Source organism: Globicephala melas, chromosome 17, assembly GCF_963455315.2.
Source record: "Globicephala melas chromosome 17, mGloMel1.2, whole genome shotgun sequence".
Classification (NCBI taxonomy): domain Eukaryota; kingdom Metazoa; phylum Chordata; class Mammalia; order Artiodactyla; family Delphinidae; genus Globicephala; species Globicephala melas.
In genome coordinates this window covers 7,663,289-7,686,887 of record NC_083330.1, presented here as the reverse complement: position 1 = coordinate 7,686,887, position 23,599 = coordinate 7,663,289, and the positions used below count along the sequence as shown (strand labels likewise).

At 47.1% G+C, this 23,599-nt stretch overlaps 1 protein-coding gene across 7 annotated transcripts in view; it reads right to left on the bottom strand.

Moving 5' to 3' along the window:
- Positions 1–23,599, bottom strand: part of CHD7 (chromodomain helicase DNA binding protein 7) — a 179,228-nt gene that overhangs the window by 97,505 nt on the left and 58,124 nt on the right. For all 7 annotated transcript variants that reach the window (XM_030859681.2, XM_030859684.3, XM_060287189.2 and 4 more), the window contains exon 2: positions 21,046–22,909. In XM_030859681.2, coding sequence (XP_030715541.2) covers positions 21,046–22,737 — 1,692 coding nt within the window. In that variant the 5' untranslated portion in view covers positions 22,738–22,909. The remainder of the gene's footprint in view (positions 1–21,045; positions 22,910–23,599) is intronic.

Below are 23,599 nucleotides of genomic sequence, written 5' to 3'. Positions count from 1 at the left end.
ACCCCGGGACTATAAGCCTCTGAAAGACTGTTTTCGCAGGTACAGGTGACCCTTGAACAAGGACTTTTTTCCAACAGCAAATGCGATGACACTACAGTCGAGGCTGGCTGAACCTGCAGGTGCAGGACTGTGGATACAGATGAACCATGGACACCTGGAGGACCAACTGTAACTCATACTCCGATTTTCGACCGTGCAGAGTTGTTCAAGGGTCAACTGCATACAGGAGCATATAGATACAAGAATATGTGTCTGTCTGTCTTCTCTCTCTCCAACACCTGAAGCAAGAGCTGATACATACCGTAGGCCTAGTATTTACCGACTGAATATCAAACCCTCCCCAAGTCTCCTCCAAACGTTAAAACAGACGTCACACCTCCAGCCTGTCCTGATCACGTGCACACCCTTTGGGAGCTCCTTGCATCCTTGCAGCAGCTGTACCCCCAAGGTGCCCAGAAGGGTGCCTTAAGCCGTTGTAGAACTAATAAATGCATACGTAAGTGGGCACACATTTTACTGACCGGTCCAAGGCAATGTTGAAACATTTGCTGTCCACTGAAAGAACCATATTCTGCCTTTTGTCTGCACGAACTTCTTCATTATTCCTCTTTCCCTGACTCACGTATCACCTTTCTTCCTGGCCCTGCAAATAGCTAAGTTGTGTATCTACTCCCATACAAGTCTGCACTTCTCTCTTTTCATTGCAGTTACATCACTGTTTAACTGGAATTTTTTCAAGGGGAGAATAGCTTCTTTTATATATCTCCACGACCTCACATAGCGACTGGCACGTTATAAATGCTCAAAACTGCCGACCGATGAATAAATGGAGAATGAACGGATGGGTGGACAGATGGGTGAGGTTCTCACCTCATCTTTAAATATCCTTAAATAAGGCCTGACAGGCACCAAACGTTGTCCCTCTGCTATGAACTGATTACCATCCCTTATCTCATTCCCAACAAAAGCGCTCCTGGGGAAGACATCTAGGAAGAGTTTTCAGAATCTGACCTCCAAAAATAAAAAGGTACAGACATTTTCCTGCAGTTGCCCAACTACAATGATCATATATTTTTATCTAAGATGGCTTTTAATTTCCCTGTATGTAAATTTTTTTTTTTTTTTTTTTTTTGTGGTACGCGGGCCTCTCACTGTTGTGGCCTCTCCCGTTGCGGAGCACAGGCTCCGGACGCGCAGGCTCAGCGGCCATGGCTAACCGGCCCAGCCGCTCCGTGGCACGTGGGATCCTCCCGGACCGGGGCACGAACCCGTGTCCCCTGCATCGGCAGGCGGACTCCCAACCACTGCGCCACCAGGGAAGCCCCGCTTGCTTCTCTTTTTTGCTCTGACCACAGCCCATCTCTCGAGAGGGTGGGGGGAAGATCATCTGTCTTCCGCTGAAGCCCAAGAAGAGAGGCCTGGAGCCTGCTGGAGGGATGGATGGCCCAGGGGTCTGCGCTGGGTTTAAGGAGCTCTAGTCCCAGTTCCCAGGCCCCAAGGTCATAAAGACCCTAGACTAGGCTCCGTCACCATGAAGCCCGATGACCTACGTGGACCTCCAACTCCAGAACCTCACTCACCATCTTACCTCCTGCCCCTCTACTGCTGAAACAAACACCCAAAGACCTTGTGCTCTTTTTGCTGATGTCTTCCACCTACCTGTGAGGCCACCACTCACCTGGTTAAGCAAGCGAGCAACGTGGTGGCCCGATTCTCCCTCCCCGACACACTGCCGCTGTCTTCGTTCCAGACCCAATACCTCCCGCCCACCTTTTCCCAAGGCCTGTGACGTCCAAGGCGGCGGCCACCAGACACGCGTGGCCTCAGGGCACTGGAAATGTGGCAGGCCTGACCTAAGAGGGGCTCCAAGTGTAAATCACAGCAGAGCTCAAAGAATTAGGGGAAAACGTGTGAACTATCCCGTGAATATTTTTGTATTAGATACTGTTTGTTGAAAGGATATTCAATTATTATATGCTGAAACCATACTTTGGATATAGTACATTACATTAAATGTATCCAAATGAACTCCACTGCTTCTTTTTGCTTTTTGAATGTGACAACGAGGCGATTTTACTCCACACCTGGGGCTCACATCCGGTTCCCAGGGGACAGCGCTGCCCAGGGCAGCCCTCAGTTTCTTTGCCGGCCTCCCCCTGTCGTCTGTCTTCCCCGCCCACCCTCCCCAGAGTCCTCCAGGCGGCTGCCCCGTGACCCTCCGATCTGGCTGCCTTCCACCAGCAGGGGCAACTCAGCCCAGAAGGCACCTCCTCCAGCAGGGGGGGGTCCCTCAATACCATTCTCCCCACACCCCCTTCCCCCCTACAGGGCCTCCTCTCTCCCAGGCTCTGCCGTGCGGTGTCGCACATGGGACGTGCCCTGCACTGGGAATATGACACAGAAGGTGATGGACAGGAGCCCTCACCTAACTTAGAACACAGCGGGGGGCGACAGAGAAAATACCCTGTCAAATACTCTAGCAAAAATAGAGTCACAGGAGTAGTTATGATATAATAATGAGGCATTAACAGCAGTAGTCACTTACAGACAGCAGACCATGTGCCGGGCACAATTCTAAGCAAACCACGTGTATGATCCCGCTTAATCCTCCTAACGACAGTATCAGACAGGTACTAGTATGATTCCTACTGTAGAGATGAGAAAACTGAGGCCCAGAGAAGCTATGCAGTTCGCCCGAGGTCACACAGCTCGTAAGTGATGGAACCAGGACACTGCTCTTCCACGCTGCGCCCACTCCCAAGATGAGTGATCGCACAGGTGCTATGGACACAGAGGGGCAGCCCGGACCCCACAACAGGTGGGGTGAGAAAAGACATTACAGAGCAAGTGATCTCTACACTACAGGCGAATGTTCTGAACCATAAGTTCTGGGGTGACAAGGTCTGGAGGAACTAGAATCAGTTCACTGTGTCTGAGGGGGAGAGCAAGGGCAGCAGGTAGAGGAAGACAGGGCTTTGCTCATCTGTGGTTGCAGAAGGGGCTTTGCTAAAGAGCCTGCAGGGTCTGTGAAGCCATGAGACAGGCCGACCCAGAAGCCTGGCGAAGGACAAACCAAAAACCGGGGAGGTGGGCCCCTCGCATGGCTCCCTGATGTGAGAGAAGGGGGCCCTGCAGCGCTCACTCCCTGTCCGATGCGCCAGCCAGAACCTCCCGTCTTGACCAGTGGGAAACCCAGTCCTCGTGAGGAATTCTAGTGGCCCTGCCTAAGGGCTTCTGAAGATTGTACTAATTTTATCCGACGGAGACATACACCTAGACGTTAAGGAAATTTCTGATTACAAGGTTATGGAGTAGAAATGTTACAAAACCACCAGCTTAAGCATTTCCCCAAAGCAGCCAACAGGGATTCAAAGTAACCCCCAAAGCACATCTTCCTGAAGCATCAGAATTTTTGCTTAAGGGCTTGGGGTGAAGGGGGAGTTAAATGATCAAATAGTTAAGCAAACATGACACATCTGAGTGGACTGCAAACTTCACTTTCATTGTAAAGATGAAACGTGAGATTTAGAAGAAATGCTTATCTTGTCGGTCAATTCAAGCAACACCACAAGGACACCCCCTAGCCCCCAACACACACACACACACACACACACACACACACACACACACACACACACACACACACACACACACACACACACACACACACACGGGTTCATTCTTTTTTTTATTTTAGTGACAGCACATGGTAGGAAAGTGGGACAAGCAATACGCAAAGATTCCTACTGGCACCTGGGAAGTACAGTGATTTTGTTTTTCAAGTGGACATCCTCCCATAAATATCTTCATAAACGTTAAGACTGGTTATTTTTTACAGTGTAAAGCTGGCACCGGCTGGAGGAAGGTGAGCAGCGACTGAATGTCAGGTGAGTCGCGACTGAATGTCAGGTGAGTCCTGGTTCTGATGCTGCTCTCAGCACCACCTCCCTGCGAGTCATCTATCGTCAGCTCCTCTGCGGCGCTCCATCGATCTCCGCCTATTTATCATGGCAAGCGTTGAACTAAAATTTTTACGTACCTTCTCTCTTAAGATGACAAGTCTGGGAAGTTTACAAGGGCCTCTCCTATTCACCTTTGTACCTCAGGAGCCAACGCAGCCTGGTACGTGGTAGCTGCCAAGTGCTGTTACAACCGTCTCTAGGTGAACCGCTACCTCAAATGCAGAATTCTGCTAAAATTTAACAACTAAAAAAAAGAGTGATGTTGGCGAGAAGTATATAAGGATAATGACAAGGGTTGACCTTTCAGACTGAAAACTGGTAAGATTCAGTCCTCGTCTCACTGGACCTCACAGTGAAGAGCATTTGACACCATGCGTGGCTCCCTCCTGGCAACCCTCTCCCCGCCTGGAATCCAGGACGTGCACCTGGCGGTGGTCCCTCCTTCTCATTGTACCTTCCCGGATCCCCTGCTCTAGTCTAGAGTATTAACAATGGGCTGCACAAGAGCCCTAGCCTCACTCTTCTCTTCTAACCATCTGCTCTAAATGACCTCGTCGAGGCCTGGCAGCATATACCACCTATGCAATGGTAACTCTTAAACTCCTCCCCAAATTTCCATATCCGACTACCTATCTGAAACCTCCACTGGAGTCTAGAAGCATCTCCAAATTAACATGTCCAAACCAAAGCCATCTCCAGACCTCCCGACTGCTCGAGTCAAAACCTCGAGGGCTCTCTCTCTCTCAAACCCCATTTCCAATGTGTCAGCAAAACTGTCACTTTCTACTACCAGCCCCTAGTCCAGGCCACCGCTGCATCCTGCCCCATCAACAGTCCCCTTGTGGGACCACATATGCCCTCCTATCTAGTCCTCATAGAGCAGAGTGAGCCTGCTAAAATACACAACACATGGTGCCACTCTCATGCTCAAAACCCTGCGATAGCTTTCCATATCACTCACAGTAAAATTCAAACTCCTTACCATAGCCCACAACACCCTACCTGATCTGGCCCCCTTTCACTCTCCTAACCGAAGCGCCTATCACTCCCTCACTCTCTCCCTCCCTCCACTCCAAACACACTGGTCTCTCTGTGCCCCTCAAACATCCCAAGCACATTCTTGCCTCAGGGCCTTTGCACAGGCTATACCCTCTTCCGCCAGATGTTTACAAGACTTGCTCCCTTTACTTTATTCAGGTTTTCTGCTCAGTGTCAGCTCCCAAGGAGAAGTCTCCTCAGCAGCAAAGAGTTTAAGTAAGAAATATCAAAAGGGGGCAGTGCCAGGGGGCAAATGCCTGTTTAGTGGTGACGGTCATGCAGACCGACACAATTTAACGTATTTGTTTGAACTGAAAAATAAAATTTTTTAAGTTTTTTTGTTTCAAAATTCTTTTAGGGGACCAAAAAACACTGAATACCTCTGCTCTATCGATTATGACTCTAGAATTGTGCTGTTGGATACCGGAGTCACCAGCCACATGTGGCATTTAAATTGCTTAAAATTAAATAAAATTTAAAATTTAGTTGCTCAGTCTCACCAGCCACAGTTCAAATGTTCATAACCACACGTGGCTACAGGCTACCGGAATGGACAGTGCAGAAGACACTTCCATCCTCCAGAAAATTCACAAGGCAGAGCCGCTCTGGGGTCTTGATCAACTGCCTAATAAAGGACTGACTTTGTTTCTAGAGGAAATCCTGGATTTTACCCACAAGCATTTTTACGGCCCCAAATGCCAACAGCAGGTGAGAGATTTCCATCTACGTGACAATGCCTACTGGGAACCCAACTTTCAAAACGGAATGTTCACCCGATAACCCGATAATCTAGTTTCCAAAGAACAGGGCTCTGGCTCTCCACCAGTAATATACAAAATTAGTATTTTAGACTCTTTTTTTTTAATTGAGTGGAGATTCACAGATATAAAATTAACCATTTTAAAGTGAATAATTCAGTGGCATTAAATATACTCACAATAATTTAGACTCTTGATGACCTAAAGAACTGTCAAATTATCTTCTGTCAAGAGCCTATCCATGACCTAATTAATAGACCAGAAGTCTCGGGGAGATTGCCTACGACGTGCAACCCGCCACCTCGGACGTCCTCAGCCCACAGACTTCACCGAGCAGGCTCTCTGGGATACATCACCTGGGCCAGGTCAAGGCAGCCCTCACAGGACAGCTTTCGCCTCGTAGCCCTGAGTGCTACACTCCCTCGGACAGTATCATCCAGGGTCAAGGAAGGAACTAGCAGATGAAAAACAAACAAAAAACCCCAAACTATTTCTACATGTGTTGTAAAACTACTCTTGTCAAGAAAAGTATTTGTGATGCCTGTCGACACCTCCTACATATAAAATACACCAAGCACAATTTCTCTTAGGATTTCATGCCAAGAAAAAAAAAATATCTCTGAGGGGGGGAAAAAAGTTTCCTTCTTTCTGATGAAGAGAAAGATACATCCTCCCTGCTTCCCTCTGCAAACTCACCAGGGCACTCAGCCCAGCAGCCAGGGCCGCAATTAGCATTTCCTCGCTCTCCATTTCAGAACCTGATTTCCTGTTTCTATTTCACTCACACACACACGCACGCATGCACACGCACACTTTTGTCAAAATGTCTCAAATCCTTTTTGGAAAAATATCAGCTAAGGACTATAACCTAAATTTCTATTAATTCCATTTACCCTCTGCCACTAAATCATACATTAGAAAATTTGGGAACAACAATATCAATCTTAATATAGGACTAATTCACCCTAAAATAACATCTTATAACAACTAAAGTTTCTCTGCTTGTCTTTAATGCCAAATGAAGGCCAAGCACCTTCTGATCGAGAGATCCACACAGGTACCCACGCCGACCTGGAGATGTGCAAAGTACAGCCTGGGAGGCCAATGGGCAGGAAACGGTTGGCACCCACTGAAGAAAGCGTTTTGAAATTTTTTCTTCCAGGAATGAGGAGACCGAATTTAATATCAAATTGTGAAAAATCTTTTTCGAGGAGAAAAAAATTGATTTTATCACCTGTAATAACAGCTTTTCAACTTACGAAACCGAGTACTATCCAACGTTTTATATGAAGTATTTGTGACCGGGATGACTTTGGGAAAGAAATTTAAACAACGACTTTCTGAAAGATCACTTATATTTTCAAACAAGACACTCTCTTCACATTACTAAAGAGAGTGCGCTGTGTTAAGCGACAACTGGCTGGTACCCAGCAAAGATTTACTCCAGAAATAATGAGGTGAACTGTGTTGGCATTACCACGTGTGGATCAGTCACTATATCCTCTCTACCACGTGTGGATGATTCACTATATCCTCTCACTATCTAGCAGGGCCCATGCGGTTAAGAGGTGAGAGAATAACGGTAGAAATACAAAGCTTACACTGGCTACGCACTCAACAAAACACTGTCTTTTTCTAGGTCTACTCGTTACATCTTATATTCCTGTGATTTAAATAATTTGTCTTATTTGGTTATACACACTGAGCTGTCCAACATGCATGTCACTAGCCACATATGGCTATTTAAACTTAAATTAACTACAATTAAATTAAATTAAAATTTCAATTCCTCAGTCTCACTCGCCTCATTTCAGATGCTCAGGAGCCCCATGTGGCTGGTGGCTTCCATACCAGACAGAGCAAACAAGGACCATGCTCACCATCACAGCAAGTTCACAGACAGCACTAGGCTATACATCTCCTACAAGCACGTTACTGTGTGACATCCAAAAACATGGCAAACTTTCTTTAAAAAAATAATTTGGAAAACACTAGATACTTTCTGACAAACTTCAGTACACAGCTAAGTATATTTAGAGGCGTTTTTTTCCCCCTAAACATTGAATTAAATGAAAGTATATGACAGGCCTGGATTGCAGCCACTCTCTAGTATTTCCATAATGTGAAGGGAGCGCTTCATTTTACACACAGATTGTAGACTGCGGTTCAAAAAAGTAGTATGTACAAACCCCACACGTGGTATTTGAGAAACACATTATATCTGGACATTAGACAACAAGAGGTTTTCCACTTACTTCTTTCTGATCTCGCTTTTCAACCAATATTGTTATAAAACGCAAAAACCCACGGTACATAAAGTTTGAAGAGGATAAGCCAACGGGCCCCGTCCCTCATCTGCAAACAGGAGCAAAGACGCAACTGTGACCTTTCCTACAGAACAACACTCGGGCTCCAGCCTCTGCCAGCTCTAAAGCGCCAGAGCTCCAAGCAGCAAACTTCAAAGAGGGGCAACAGTGTTACGAGTTGCATAAAAATCGTTTCCAAAGCTGTAGACCTCACATACTCAAAAATGTCAATCACCTCTTCTTTGGCAATGGTTTTAAAATTTAGCTACTAAATCCAACTACAACAAACTATTTTCTTTTTTGACTGTCTCACTTTAAAACATGAAGTCACTTTTTAAAGAAAAAAAAAAAAAAAGATTAGGAAAGGAAACAATAAAGTGGTATGACCCTCACACACCAAGTGAGCTCAGAACTGCGGGCAGTGCTACTTCCCCAGGAACCCGCTCACCAAACAAATCCAACACTGCAGTTTCAGCTCAAGGTGTGTGAGAACCCACGGTGAAGACACAGCAAGATGCCAGCCAGGACGACCGGATGAAGTGGATCGCTGCATTTGTGGTTAACAGCTGTAACTTTAGATTTATATTTAACCAAGTCAAGACTGACTATATATAGGTGTAAACAGAGTTCGTGGGTTAACCTCTTGGATGCTGGAGGGAACGCCAGCCAACTTCCCTCGCAATACAAAACAGGATGCTGGCTTCACCCCTGCAACCTCAAGTTGCTAAACGCTGAAGAGATGGTTTTCGCCTTGGTCAAAATTGGGAAGAAATTAAACACTGAGAAAGAAATTAGTATTTTATCTATAGTATCCCATTTCCTAGAGATTCAATTAAAAAGAAATACAGCAGCATGATAGCAATTTTTGCCCCCCCCTTAAAACTATTATGAATTTGTGTTTGCCCAATGGAGAATCTGATACATCGGTTTTTAGGGCGCTGAGATAATGATGTTCTATTTTACACAACAAGGGCAAGTTTTTCTATTTTATGATGAAGAGTAGAAAAGGGGAGAAAAATTCCAAGAGCTCATTTCAACAACCACATTTACAAAAGTTATAATAAAACAGTTAAGACTCCCTGAGGACCCACTGAGTGTCCTGCACTGTGCTAAAACTTCACAGCCAAACTTCACCTCCTTTAATCCTTGTAAGAATCTTGTGCAATTGGTACAATTATTATCCTCAGCAAACTAAGGTTTAGGGACGTATCCAATTTTTTTACCAAGTCAAAATTTTTGCCAAGCAAAACACTGGAAGAGCGAGACTCCAATGCAGTTCCTGTGCCCTAAAAACCCATGGTCTCCACGGCTCTGCACACGCCCGTGTCCCCTCAGCTACCTCCTGCCAGCAGGGACACACAGAGCCCAGTGAGGCCACTGGACCCAAGAGCAGGCGTGAGGCGTCTAAACTATGAGGAGAGAAACTCTAAATGAAACAAGTAAATGGACACCTCTTCCCATTCCCTTATTCTTGGAACTATATTTATATTTAATATGAATTATTATGCTAGCATCTAACACAGTACAGCATTGAAAGGATTTCCACTCAAGTCTGCAACGAGGGAAACATTAAAACCGATCTTATAATCCGGCTCATTTTTACTCTATAGGTGACTAGTTTCTTCCTTTTTTTTTCCCTTCACCAATGACACCCTAGCTTAGAGACCTTACTTATATGAAAATATTGATTTTTTAACTTCCTTGCAAAAACTAAAGCTGTGAGCTTGAAACTCGGCTCTAAGGACTAGACCTTTTCCAAAATCAGACCCTGGAATATTTCCTGCCTTAAGCTAAGTCTTCTACCATCGTTTCAAAGTAAGAGGGACGCCTGGCTGAGTCAGAAGTTGAGTGATTGAAGGCACTGAGCACACGAGCCACTGTGGCCTCTGACCCCAGCGTGAAGGATGGGGATGCTCCGTTAACATCCCCAGAGTTTGGGGGACGACGGTTAAAGTGAAAAGGATATCAGATATTCAGAGAACTGTAAAAATAAAATACTACCTAACTTTTCACCAAATCATCAACTTTTTCCCTGAAGAACTCTCACTTATCTCCTTTAATCCATGGTGTGCCTCCAAGTGTTTCATCAGCTTTCCTTTGTGAAAATGTCCTTGCAGTGTTAGAGCCGCCAGAAGCGGAGTTAGCTTAGTAGTGAGTGGGCCGAGTTAAAGCAACGCTAGCGCATCACGCTAGGTCACTGCCCCAGTGCCACGGCGTTCCATGGCTACTCACAGATCCCCTGGAGATTTACAGCTGCAACTCCAGAGAAGGGAGAGTAACAGCGAAATGTCAAGGTTAACATAAATTCTCCATAAGTCCCCACTGTCTATTTCTAGCCACTTCCATGGTGGTATTAAAGTTCGACCATCGCTTCATGCTGACATTTTGAGGTATTTCCAACATTAACAGTGAAAACAAACACATCACAACTCTGAATAATCCCACAATTGTATATGATGTTTTTCTAAGTTAAAGAGAATGTTCAGACTATAAGAGTCTATCTAGAGGCATAACCTAAAAATTGAACCCTAATTTCAAGTATTACCATATTCAGTAAGAACTCTAAGTCTAGGACTTCCCTGGTGGCACAGTGGCTAAGACTCCACACTCCCAATACAGGGGGCCTGGGTTCAATCCCTGGTCAGGGAACTAGGTCTCACATGCATGCCGCAACTAAGAGTTCACATGCCACAACTAAGGAGCCCGCCTGCTGCAATTAAGATCCGTTGCAACCAAATAAATAAGTAAAATAAAATAAATATTAAAAAAAAGAGAACTTTAAGTCTATATACTGCTCCTTCGTTTATTTTATTTTATTTATTTATATAGCAGGTTCTTATTAGTCATCTACTTTATACATATTAGTGTACATATGTCAATCCCAATCTCCCAATTCATCCCACCACCACCCTGCCCCCCCGGCTCTCCCGCCTTAGTGTCCAGATGTTTGTTCTCTACATCTGTGTCTCTATTGCTGCCCTGCAAACCAGTTCATCTGTACCATTTGTCTGGATTCCACATATATGCGTTAATATACGATATTTGTTTTTCTCTTTCTGAGTTACTTCACTCTGTACAACAGTCTTTAGATCCAACCACATCTCTACAAATGACACAATTTCGTTCCTTTTTACGGCTGAGTAATATTCCATTGTATATATGTACCACACCTTCTTTACCCATTCGTCTGTCGATGGGCATTTAGGTTGCTTCCATGACCTGGCTATTGTAAATAGTGTTGCAATGAACATTAGGGTGCATGTGTCTTTTTGAATTATGGTTTTCTCTGGGTATATGCCCAGTAGTGGGACTGCTGGGTCAGATGGTAATTCTATTTTTCGTTTTTTAAGTAACCTCCATACTGTTCTCCATAGTGGCTGTATCAATTTACATTCCCACCAACAGTGCAAGAGGGTTCCCATGTCCCTTCATTTAAAAGTACATCCAGAAATATAACTTTATTAAAGTTTTGGAAAAAGGATGATCTGAAAGTCCTTGCCTATGCACTAGCATCTCAGGGAAATCCACCCTGAGATGCTCCTGACCCCCTACGATAAACAAGAGGCAGGGACTTCACAGCCCACCAAAGGGCGAGGGTGGGATTCCTATGCTAAGGCTGCACACCTGTCCAGCCAGCCCATGACAAGGCAGGAGAGCACAAGTTAACATCATTGGAGAAACTCTTAACCAGGTTTTTCCAACATCACCACTTGCACTGCCTTCGACATTCTCCAACTCTACGCCCACAGCCAAAGCAAACAAACAAAGCAAAAATGCTCTTGAGATTAAGACCTCTTTACTTACAACTTAAAACAACTGTTTTTACTTTCACCCAGTTAGCGTTCAAGTCTAAGAATTCTCCTGAGATCTGTGGTACAGAATTATCTGGAGTTAAACTAAACACAGAAGGCAGCAGAGAACAGACCAGAAACGCTATAAAGCAGATGAGAAATACCACGCTCTTCACGAATGGGCATCAAAATGGCGTGTTTCCTTCAAATAACTTCCTGGGTGCTGATTTTGATTCAATCATTAAATGAAGAATTAAGGAAATCCCACCCAGTCTTCCCAGACCATCGCTCTCATCATTCAATCCAGACCAGGACACAAGCAAGCAGAATCACAAGCGCCTCTGTATCTATGTTGACTTTTTAAAATGGTGCCAATTTCTTGGCCTTTTCCCAACTTCGTTTAAGTTCTCCACTAGTACCCTGACCCAGTGCCATGGCCCAGCCCCTAGAAGGTCTATGTTTTTTACACTAAGTGAAGAAAAATTGAAACCTCACTTGTGGTGACACATCATCACCTATGAAGGTTTTGCAAGGCAAAAGCACAAGTAGGGCTTCCCTGGTGGCGCAGTGATTGAGAGTCCGCCTGCCGATGCAGGGGACACGGGTTCGTGCCCCGGTCCGGGAAGATCCCACATGCCGCGGAGCGGCTGGGCCCGTGAGCCATGGCCGCTGAGCCTGCGCGTCCGGAGCCTGTGCTCCGCAACGGGAGAGGCCACAACGGTGAGAGGCCTGCGTACTGCAAAAAAAAGAAAAAAAAAAGCACAAGTAGAAGTTTGCTACTGACTTCCTTCGCTGATAAAGAGCTGTATTCAGTAACAAAGGAAGAATGAAGGCCATCTCCCCGTGGTTACTTAGAGATTATCTACAGACTGACAGCTGTAACTACAGAGAATGGAGACTACTATTAGATAGCAAGATTAAGATAAATTCTCCAAGTTAGGTCCAGTGATGCTTTTCCCTTAACTGTCCCCCTGAGCCTTTTCCCAATTCTCCTCTCCCGGCCAATTATCGCTCTGCAGTGCCAGAGACTGCCTTTCTGAACAACTGATAAAACGAAGAAGAAAAGGCAGCAGAGAATAAACAGGTGAAAGGAAAAAGAGTGGAGGGGGCCGGCAGGGGCACGTGGCAGTGCATGTGTAAGTGAAAATGAAGGCTTTCTCCCTCATCCTTGGAGGACCAGTCTCATAAAGAAACAAGCATCAGAGACAGAGGGGCAAAGAAAGGTTGAGCTGGTGTGTGTGGGTGTGTGTGTGTGTGTGTGTGTGTGTGTGTGTGTGTGTGTGTGTGTGAATAACTACTAAAAGTATCCAAAAACCACTAGAAACTAAATGGCTATAATCCACCTTTCTGAGAAAAATGTTATTTTTTTCCCCACAAGAAAATAGAAAGACAGCCTTCTTTGAAATCTAAACAAATGAAATTTCACTTTGATAATCTATCTTTTCAGGAACTGATACTGATACTACACACACACACACACACACACACACACACACCTCCAACAATACATGTATTGTTCATATATTAAAAAATGCTACTAAGTTTCCAACCTTACAATGAGGGTGCTAACACCTGTGCTGGAGGTTGACTGTTGTCATTAAACAATTTTAAATTTATTTATATGTGCATTAGTCTTGCTTACACTCTGACTTGTTTTCCAAAAGAATGAGAAGCAACGGCTATGGAAAGAGTATAGCTCTGCACTGTCCAATATGGCAGCCACCAGCCGCATGGGGCTACTGGCTTGCCTTATGCAGATACAAATGCAGAAGGGCTCTGCCTGTAAGTACACACCGGATCTCAAACAGCTGTGTAAAATGTCTTTTTATTCTGATTATGTGGTGGAATATCCTGGATATATTTGGTTAATTAAATATACGATACTAATGCGTGGTTTCTTTTTTTTTTAATGTGGCTACTAGAAAATTTAAAGTAACACATGTGCCTTGCATTCACTGCTCCCATTACATTTCAGTTGGACAGCACTGGTCTACAACATAGTAGGTAAACAAAGAAATGAAGGTCAGGTCATACCTAAATAACAAAATTCCCTGTCCATCTCAGTGAAGGCCTTGACCTCCTCCCCAGCTTCCAGCACACCGCCAATCTCTGTCCTTAACACAGTGCACAGCACATAATAGGCACTCGATAAATGTTTCTTTAATGGAGCTGAATGAAGGCAAACAAGTTACAAGATTAAAAAGCAGTATCTAAAAGTGGCTTCTTAAAAGTTAAGAAAACCCACTGGCTACTTGGGACACCTAGCAGATGGTTAACATGCAGGCTTTGAAAGTAAATTTAAAGACGAACTTCTTATTACCTACATTTTTTGACAGTCACAGGAAGCAATACCCTTTTACAAAATAAAAGCCACTAAGACGCAAGGCTAACATTTAGTATTCGGCTCATTTCATGCTTTCAGACTGTGGGGTGAAAGGACAGATGGAGTAGACTGCTTTTCTTTGCTCTAAGTCTACACTTGGCGTTTTCCATTTTAACCCACCGAAACGCTGCCCTCTGGATAAACCAGCTATGCTCGAGGGACATGCCGGGCAGTGCTCACTGAGCGGTAATACATACGAACAGAGGTGGTCAGAAGAGGCATCTTCAGTCTTCGTGAACAACAGGAGGCTCTGGGAGCGCCTCATGGACCAGGGAAGTCGAGAGCAATCGGGGAGGGGCAGGCGGCCTTAACCCACGATGTCCTGAAGGCCGGCACGTGGGAGAGCAGGGCTCCCCCTAACAGTGCTGCAGGGCAGCTGCTCCAAGCAGGTCTAACCATGGGTGCCTGTCCCTGAACGTGGGCACACTCACCACAGCCCCTGGGAGCCACTTAGGTCCAAACTGGGTTTTCTTCAGAGATGATCCGTTTCCCCATCTCCACCAGACGTCTTTAGGGGTGTGAAAGTATAAGTCTGTCCGGAGTAGTATTCAGAGAGATACGATTCAAAAGGCCCTGTCCTCTACTTCTGAGCACAGTTTGCATAAATGAGGCATAAGATGCGTGCCTATTTTTTCCATAAAAATGTATTTAGTAGTTGCAGTTACTCTGCTCGTGTCTGCAATTCTGTATTTACCGGGTGAACCGAGAGGATTTCTCTGCTTGAGATTTACCGGGAAAAAGTTTCCCAGAAAGGCTATTTTTTAACGATATTCGTAACACATCACGGAAAGACGGAGGACTGGAGAAGCTGCACCACTGATTCTTCTGGATCTGTTTTATTTTAATCTCCAGGGGAAAATTAGGACACAGAAATTACTATCCACCACCTCAGTCTTAGTGGTCCTTTGAAAATGCTTTCTGCTCTGTCCTGCTTCACCATGACTGTATTTCAGGACCAAATTAATGAGGGGAGCACACATAAATACACCCAACATACACTTAATCCAAGGACACAATATTGCAGATCCTAAAAATCCCACCAGGATCTGCCCGTCTGTGAGCGTAATCTGTGAACCTACCTACACCTGTGTAGGCCTAAAAGCAGGATGAGTTATTCAGAAACTCAGAAACTCCCTTGGAACCTCGAAGGACAACCCACGTAACCAGTCTTCCTTAGACAAGCTCTTCAAACAAACAAAACGACGTGCTGAGCTCTCCTTCCAGGTGGTCCTTGCTGGCATCCACCTGGCTCCGTTCTCTGCTCGCTTCCTGCTGCTGAGGACAGTGCCGGCTCCCGCCACGTCCTCCCAGTGCACCCGTGGACCCGGGGCCTGGTAGGAGCGTCCTGCAGAGGGGTCCCCCAGGCCCCGGCCCCACATGCCAGGGACACAGGCGCACTCTCTTCACCCTCACGGTTGCCAAGCCTTAAACTCTCTCCTCCTCCACCCTTGTGTGTCCTCCTCTCAGCTCAACTGATGCTCCACAGCTCAGCAGAGCTGTCGCCTGCCCCGGCACGCCCGCCCACGCTGGACCAGGCGCTGCCCCCAAGCACGCGAGCTCACCTCCGTGTTGCGCCTTCCAGGGGCTTCCTGCACCACCTCTGCCCCGACCGGCCCTTCCTCTCTCCCAGGGAGCAGAAGGTGAAGCCTCAAGGTCTGCTAACTGCTCCCAGAAGCCAAGGGAAGGAAGTGCAACAATTCTGACTGTACTTAACACTGGAACAAGTGCTTGAGATTATTTCCTAAACTCTGTGACAAGCAACTGTAAACATCTGCCCGATGATAACGGATCATTTGTGAGTGCCCACCGCGTGTCTGTCACCATGTTAAATTCTGAGAGACGTCATTGCTAATCTCTCTATAGCTCTAACCAGGAAGGTGTATCGTCCCTCATTTTGGAGAGAAGGCAGCCAGGGCCCTGAGGTTAAGGAACCTGCCCGAGGTCGTGGGGTGAGAAATCAGCTGCTGATTCTCGGCTCAGGAACTGCAGGCTCCGAGACCTACGCTCCTGCCCCCACACCGGTGGCTCTCAGGGTGCGGGACCTGCGAGGTCAGGACCGTTTTTCATAAGGACCCTGAGATGTTCTCCGCCTCTCACTCGCCTTCTCTCCAGGCGTGCACGGGCTTGGCCAGAGGCTCCTGCAGACTGCACGCAGAAGTGGCTATTAGAATCCAACACTTCGGAAAACGTAAAACAACGCCGTTAATGTTCTGTTGTCTTAGAAAACAGCTGCTTTTTGGTTAAAAATGTGATGTATGTTAACGCATAACGGTTTATTATTTTTACTGATTTTAAAAATGAGTAACAAGTATTTCAAACTGTCCTCAGTTTAAATTTCTAAGACAACAAATACCAACACATAAAGTCCACATAAACAAAGGATCTTTGGAGTCACCAGTAATTTTTAGGAGCATAAAAGGGTCTGAGATGCAAAGAAAGACAAACGCTGTATGACTCCACTTACATGTGGGACCTGGAAAAGCAAAACAAGTGAACAAACATAACTAAACAGAAACAGGGTCACAGATACAGAAAACAAACAGGTGTCTGCTGGAGGGGAGGGGGTTGAGGGGAAGAGAAATAGGTGAGGGAGGTTAAGAGGTACAAACTTTCAGTTACAAGACAAATGAGTCACAGGTGTGAAATGGACAGTGTGGGGAACAGAGTCCACAATTATGTAATATCTTTGTATGGTGACGTATCGTAACTAGACTCACTGTGGTGACCAGTTTAAAAGGTACAGAAATATCGAAGCACTGTGCTGTGTAACAGGAACTAACACAGTGTTGTAGGTCCATTATACTTCAAATACAAACAAAAAATTCACAGAAAAAGAGATGAGATCTGTGATTACCAGAGGCAGGGGCTGGCGGAGGGCGAACTGGAGGAAGGTGGTCGAAGGGTACAGACTTCCAGTTGTAAGGTAAGTAAGTACCAGGGGTGGAGCATGCAGCGTCGTAAGGATAACGAACACTGCTGTATGCTACAGACAGAAGCTGTTAAGAGAGGAGATCCTAAAAGTTCTCATCACAAGAGATGTTTTTTTCTATTTCTTTCTTTTTGCGCTTAGATGATGGGTGTCCACTAAAGTTACTGTGACAATCACTTCATGATGTAGGTAAATCAAATCATTATGCTGTGGCCCTTATACACTTTATACAGGGCTATACGTCGACTGTATCTCAGTAAAACTGGAAGAAAAAATTAAAATATAATAAATTATTTAATGATGGATGGATGGATAGATAGATAGAAAAACAGGTCTGAGAATGAAAAGGAGAACCACTATCCTAATCGGCTGTTGACACAGAAGCTAGGTTTTCTCCTTCCTTGTAAATTTTTATCAAATCATCAGGCTCGTCTGGAGCTTCCATTAAAGACTGTGTCCAGACAATGAACATGTGGCCTGATGAACTCTGGCCTCGGTTCTAATATTTTTCTTTGCTGACTCTTTAATATAAAGTTAAACTTATCTTCAAAGATACTTTAACATGCGATAGAATTTAGAAAATATCTGTTCGCTACCCATGAAACATCTAAAAAGCATAACTTCTATTTTTTTTCAAAGTAATAACTCAAGATAAAAAAGTCAACAAGCGGGCTTCCCTGGTGGCGCAGTGGTTGAGAGTCTGCCTGCCGATGCAGGGGATACGGGTTCATGCCCCAGTCCGGGAAGATCCCACGTGCCGCGGAGTGGCTGGGCCCCTGAGCCATGGCCGCTGAGCCTGCGCTCCGCAACGGGAGAGGCCACAACAGTGAGAGGCCCACGTACCGCAAAAAAAAAAAAAAAAACCAAAACCAAAAGAGTCAATAAGCCTCTCTGAATGTGATAATTCAGCAAATTACATCAATATTTCAACTTAATCTGGTGATTTCCCTGCTGCACAGCATGGTTTCAAACCACCATCCGGTCATACATGAAATGCAAAATAATTTTAGTAGTTCTAAAGCAAAACAATAATAATAGATTATTTGCTAGAGTAGCACGTGAGTCAGTCCCAGGGAGAGCGAGGCGTTTAGGATTCTGTAACAGCATTTTGAACCTACCTCATTATCCTCACCACACCCAGCAACACGGGCAAAAAGGCGGGTAATATTTCCACAAGTCAAATTTCATGTGTCACAACTAAGGCTATATTTCATAATATGCAACCTGTTCCTTAAAAATAAAAGTAATTTTACATTGTATTTAGTACATCTGAAATGACATAAATTATAAAGTAAGGTTCGCATTGCAGGAGATCAGAAACTAAAACCTAGAGGAGAATTCACACTTAAGTATGCACCACCGGCTAGAGATCACACTCACTTGATGTGAGTATATTACCCTAATTAATCTCAACCCCTTTTGAGATGGGTACTATTTTTCCTGTTGTACTGATGACGAATCTGAGGTTCAGAGAGGTCAAGCTGCCTGAAGCCACCAAGCTAGTAAGCAGCAGACCTGGACTTCAAACACTTTGCTGATTTCAAAGTCTGTGCTCTTCTCAAGACTTTATACCTCCCTAGTATGATGTGCAGAACTGAGTGCTTCAAAAGCTGAAGCGGATGCAAAGGTGAGCAGAAATAAGAAAGCAAATACCGTGAGAAACGTTTAAAACATGCAACTGAACTTATAAAGATACCTCAAGTGTACTTGTTTGCACCCCTTAAACCGTTCCAAGTGTGCCTGCGATGGCACGCTCGAGAAAATGGAGCTGGAGAAAAAGGGAAATACACTTGGTGTCCCCCAGCGCTCAAGGACCCAGAGTCCGCCTACTCACACTCGTCCTCTGAAACACCCGTTGAGAAATCTGTGCTCTTAAAACTAAGAAACGCTGGAGGAGACCAACGATTCCCAACCAAGGATGGGATTATAGTCACAGGGGGTCTCCTTCAAACTGTGCTTGTCCTCCAGGGAGGAGAGAAGATGCTGGGACCAGCAGAAGTCTGAGGACCACTGCTCTGAAAAGATCCCATGTTTAGTAAGAAACTCCCAAGGAGCAAGAAAAGAATAATCCCTGGAAACTAAGTCATGTTCATTTCTGCCCTAGGAGCCATCCAGGTGGGCCGAGGCCCCAGCAGCTGGTAAGACGCCCTTTCTCATCCCCTTCCACGCTGTCCACAGTCTCAGGAGCCCGCTCCCATCACTGCAGATGAGGCTCCCCAGGAGGGAAGCGGCTCTCTCCTGGGCAGCGCAGGCCCGGTGGCTGAGGCCCACGTGGTCCCCGCTGACCTCGGGGCTCCTCCTGAGAATCTCCAAGTCTGCCGGACCTGTGAGGGCAGCCTTCCCGAAACCCCAACGAGTCCTGTGTCCTGAGGTCCCCAGGAGACTTTCCTGGCCTCCACTTCCCCAGTCCCACCAGGCCTGAAGCTTCTGATCTCCAATCTAAATGCCTCTCCACCCAGGATGCCCCAGAGGGCTTTGTTTCCTGACCCGACCCTTTTACTTGCACATAGTTTCATTCCCTTCTGTTCCCATTCCCCAATCCCTGGTCCCCGGACCAAACTGTCCTCACAGGCCTGGACCACAGGCTCACAGTTCATCTTCTGGTTCCCTGGCTATCCCCGCGCACTGTCTAGTTTGATATCACTGGCTCCCCAATGAAGTCCAAATCCTTTACAACAGAAGATCAGACCTCTACCACCTGGCCCTGCCCTGCAGCGAATTCATCGTCCCGTGCCCCCTCTAAGGAACCATCCCCTAACCTGAAATGCCATCCTCGGTTCACATCCCTGGCTACGTCCTAGCCAGATTCCAAGTACCCCAGGTGCTGCCTCTCTCTGAACACCTGTCACATAACCCTGCATGGTCTTTTACTATACTTTATACTTTCCCGTATTGGTCATGTTTCCCCAAGTCGATTACAGGTTCATTAGGAACAAGCATTGTGCCTTACAGCTCTAAAGATCACACTGTGCCATCCACGTACAGGGCTGCAATCGTAGTGGAAGATCAGTGCATATTTCTGAATAGCACTCTGAATAATCTAGACAGACATTATTTTTCCTAGAGCTAGAGCACAAACGCCAACATTTATAATGGAAAGATGTGTACGGGAGTACTAGAGCTTAAAACCTAAATCTGTCTGCTTATAAATTCTGTCGGATAAAATCCCAGCATACGAAAAGGAATACTTCTGCTTTTAGTACTAGGTATCCAGATCTCTCAGAGACCGCTTTGTGTGGCCTATCATTTACTGTGATTTTCTACAGTGTGCAAGTTAACACTAACATTCAACAACTGGTCCAATAAGTATTACAGAAGAACATATTTTGTAGCTTCCCAAGGGAAAAATAATAATTTTCTAAAAGAGGTGGGAGGGACCATCACAAAAATATAAAACGTTGCTGGAAACCAAGTTTCTGTGTGTTTTTAAATCAGAGAGAGAGAAAGAGAGAGCGGGAGGGAGGGAGAGAGCGAGCACAGCATAGAAGAATAAAGGGAAGGAAAAAACAGTTTAGATCCAATGTCCGTCTCACTGCTGGCAGTGAGAACAGAGCTCCTTGCAGGCAGGACCCAGGCTTAGTTTTCTACGCACCCTCAGCTCCAGCACAACCCCTGGGACGGGAGGAGTCACGACGTTTTGAAAACATGAATAAATACACAAGCCAACAGTGAGAGAGTAAAAAAAATAAATAAAGTGAGAGAGAGAGAGAGAGAGAGAGAGAAACAGAAAACAAGTGAGATGCTGGGCAGCTTACACGGCAGAACTCAAGGACCTCGGGACGAAGCAACGTCTGGTGAGGCTGAGAGGGAGCCCTGCGCGTCAGGCTCCTCGCGCCTGCGCCCCACGCGGCAGAGCGGGCAGGGCCACGCCCCCTTACCTGCGGCACAGGCACTTTCTGCGGGGCGCTCTGGGGCGAGGGGTGGAGCTGTGCCCAAGGCTGGTGGTGCGAGGGCGGGGGCGAAGCCTGGTGGTGCAGGCCCGGATGGGGCTGCAGCGGAGGGCAGCTTGGCAACTGCTGGAAGGCCGGCGGCTGCCCGGGGTGCTGCTGGCCAGGGAGCAGCCGGTCCTGGATCGCCTGCGGGTCTGTGAGGCCGACGCCGGGACAACCGTTGGCTCTCAGGTGCCCAGCCAGCTCCCTCGGCGCCGGGGACATGCCCATAAACGGACGGGACGGTTGCATGTTCCTGGGGCCCATGTTCCTCTGTCCGATCCCCATGGCGCCAGGGGGCTGGTGAGATGGCTGCGGGTGAGGCATATTTGGGTAACTGCCGACTTCCATCGGGATCCCGGCACTTCCGGGCCGGACTTGCGGAGGAGGGGTGCCCGCCGGGTTACTCATTGCTTTCATGGGTGACATGGGAGGCGGAGAGGCGTAAGTTCCCTGAGGCTGCGAAGGGTGCATAGTTTGCGTGTTCATTTGGTTAAGGGAGCCGCTGGGGTGGATAGGCTGCTGGTGCATGAGTCCTTGGCCACTGTTCGATGGGAATCCTACAGCGTTGGGGTATCTTGGGACGGACTGGTTCATTGGAGTATTATTTGTAAGGCCTAGATTCTGATTCATCCCTGTATTGTTAACTAATCCCTGATTTAGGTTACTGTAAGGATAGCGAGAATACTGCCCTGAGTTGTTTATAGTAGGTGAGGGGACGGTCTGGCTCCGAGAACTAAAGGTGAGGGTCTGCGGCCTCACGGCCCCTTGCGGGGGAGGGTTGGGGGAGAACCGGGGGCTGTGGGCTACGGGCTCCCCGTGGAGAGCGGCGGGGGGATGGTGGTGGAAGGGCTGCACCGCGTGGCGCAGGCTCGGCGCCACCCCGGGGCTCTGCGGGGGCACGTGCGACAGGTGGCCGGGGCCGGCGATGAAGGGGCTTCCCTGACCGAGGCCCTCCTGGCCCGGGGGAAACTGGCCCATCCTCGGCTGCGGCTGCCCGTGCTGCTGCATGGAGAAGTCCCCGCGCGCCAGGTAGCCGCCCAGCTGCTGCAGATGCGGGGGGTGACCCTGCGCGGGGGGCCCCGACGGGGCCGCCTGGGGCTGTGGCGGTGGCGGCTGGTAGGGGGCTCGGATCTGGTCCGGCACCTGCACGGCCCGGGGAGCCCACATGGAGCCGCCGTCCACGAAAGACTGCCCCCCATGCCGCTCGTTCGGCAGGCCGGGGTAGACACCCATCTGGCCGCCGCCGCCGCCGCCGCTGCCACCGCCGCCGCCGCCACCACCGCCGCCAGCCCCGTGGGGGACCTGGGGGACGGGCGGGGTGTGGTACTGCGAGTGGGGAGACGCCAGTCCGTTCCCAGGGGCATTGCTCATCATTCTGTTCGGCTGGTCCATCAGATGCATCTTTTGCTGCTCGTACTGATTATAGTGATCGAAGTGGGTCAACTTGGTTTGATTCTGATTCGCGGAGGGATGGTGGAGGGACGGCTGTAAGGAGGCAAAGCCTTGGTCTATCGGCATCTGTTGACCCATGGGATTCACGGGATTTTCAGGGTAACCACATTCTCCCAGGCTTTCGAGGCCTTCGCTGAAAATATTCCCGTCCTCGCCGAAAAGACTCATCATTCCTGGATCCGCCATCTTCTCCCAACACACGGCTCCTCCAGACCAGCGCTCAGGAGCTTGTCTGTGCTTCACTTCACTGAGGGTTTGTCCTCAGAGCCTATAATCCTTGACTAATCTTCTTCATGTCACTCCATATTTCTCTAATTCTCTTGGACCCTGCAGTGTCAGGCAAATCTGGATAGAGGTCCTAGAAAGGGAGCGGGAGGTGGGGAAGAGGGAGGAAGAAAACAAAGAATTAGGAACAAATGATAAAAACTGCCGGCATTGTACGCATGTGAATTTGGTCTCCATCGACAATACTGATCTAGCCCCCTCACTGAGCTGTATTTTATAAATCTAGTTCACTTTAAGAGAAACTCATTAGCTTCTACCAGAAGCATTATTATGATCGGTTACTTAGAAAGCAAGCAAAACACTAACCTTAACCTTAAATTAATCCATTCACTCCACTTCCTCACGTTCCATTCTTGGATGGAACAGAACAAAAGAACACAACATGAAGCGGCAGCAGCTGCCACAGCAGGCCAGCAGATGTATGAATGTCGCCAAGCAGCCCATCTGCTGCACGAAAGCCCTGGAAATGCTCTGGTTACCAACAGCCCGCCCTTAACCTTATTCCCCTGAGCGGTGTAATCAGATGAGCAGCCAGAGCACCGAGGGCTGTGAAAAGCTCAACTTAGTTAAATTGACTAGAGGATTATACAAATACCAAAATCAGTCATTTCGTACAAATTGGATATTTACGGCCCACATACAACCAACTACAGAACGGCAAACAGAGGCGTCGAAGGAGAAAGCGGCGGAGGCAAGGATGCTGGCAGGCACGCTGGCGAATGGAGCGGTAACTCATCATTTCCTTACGTCCGTCTGACGGCAG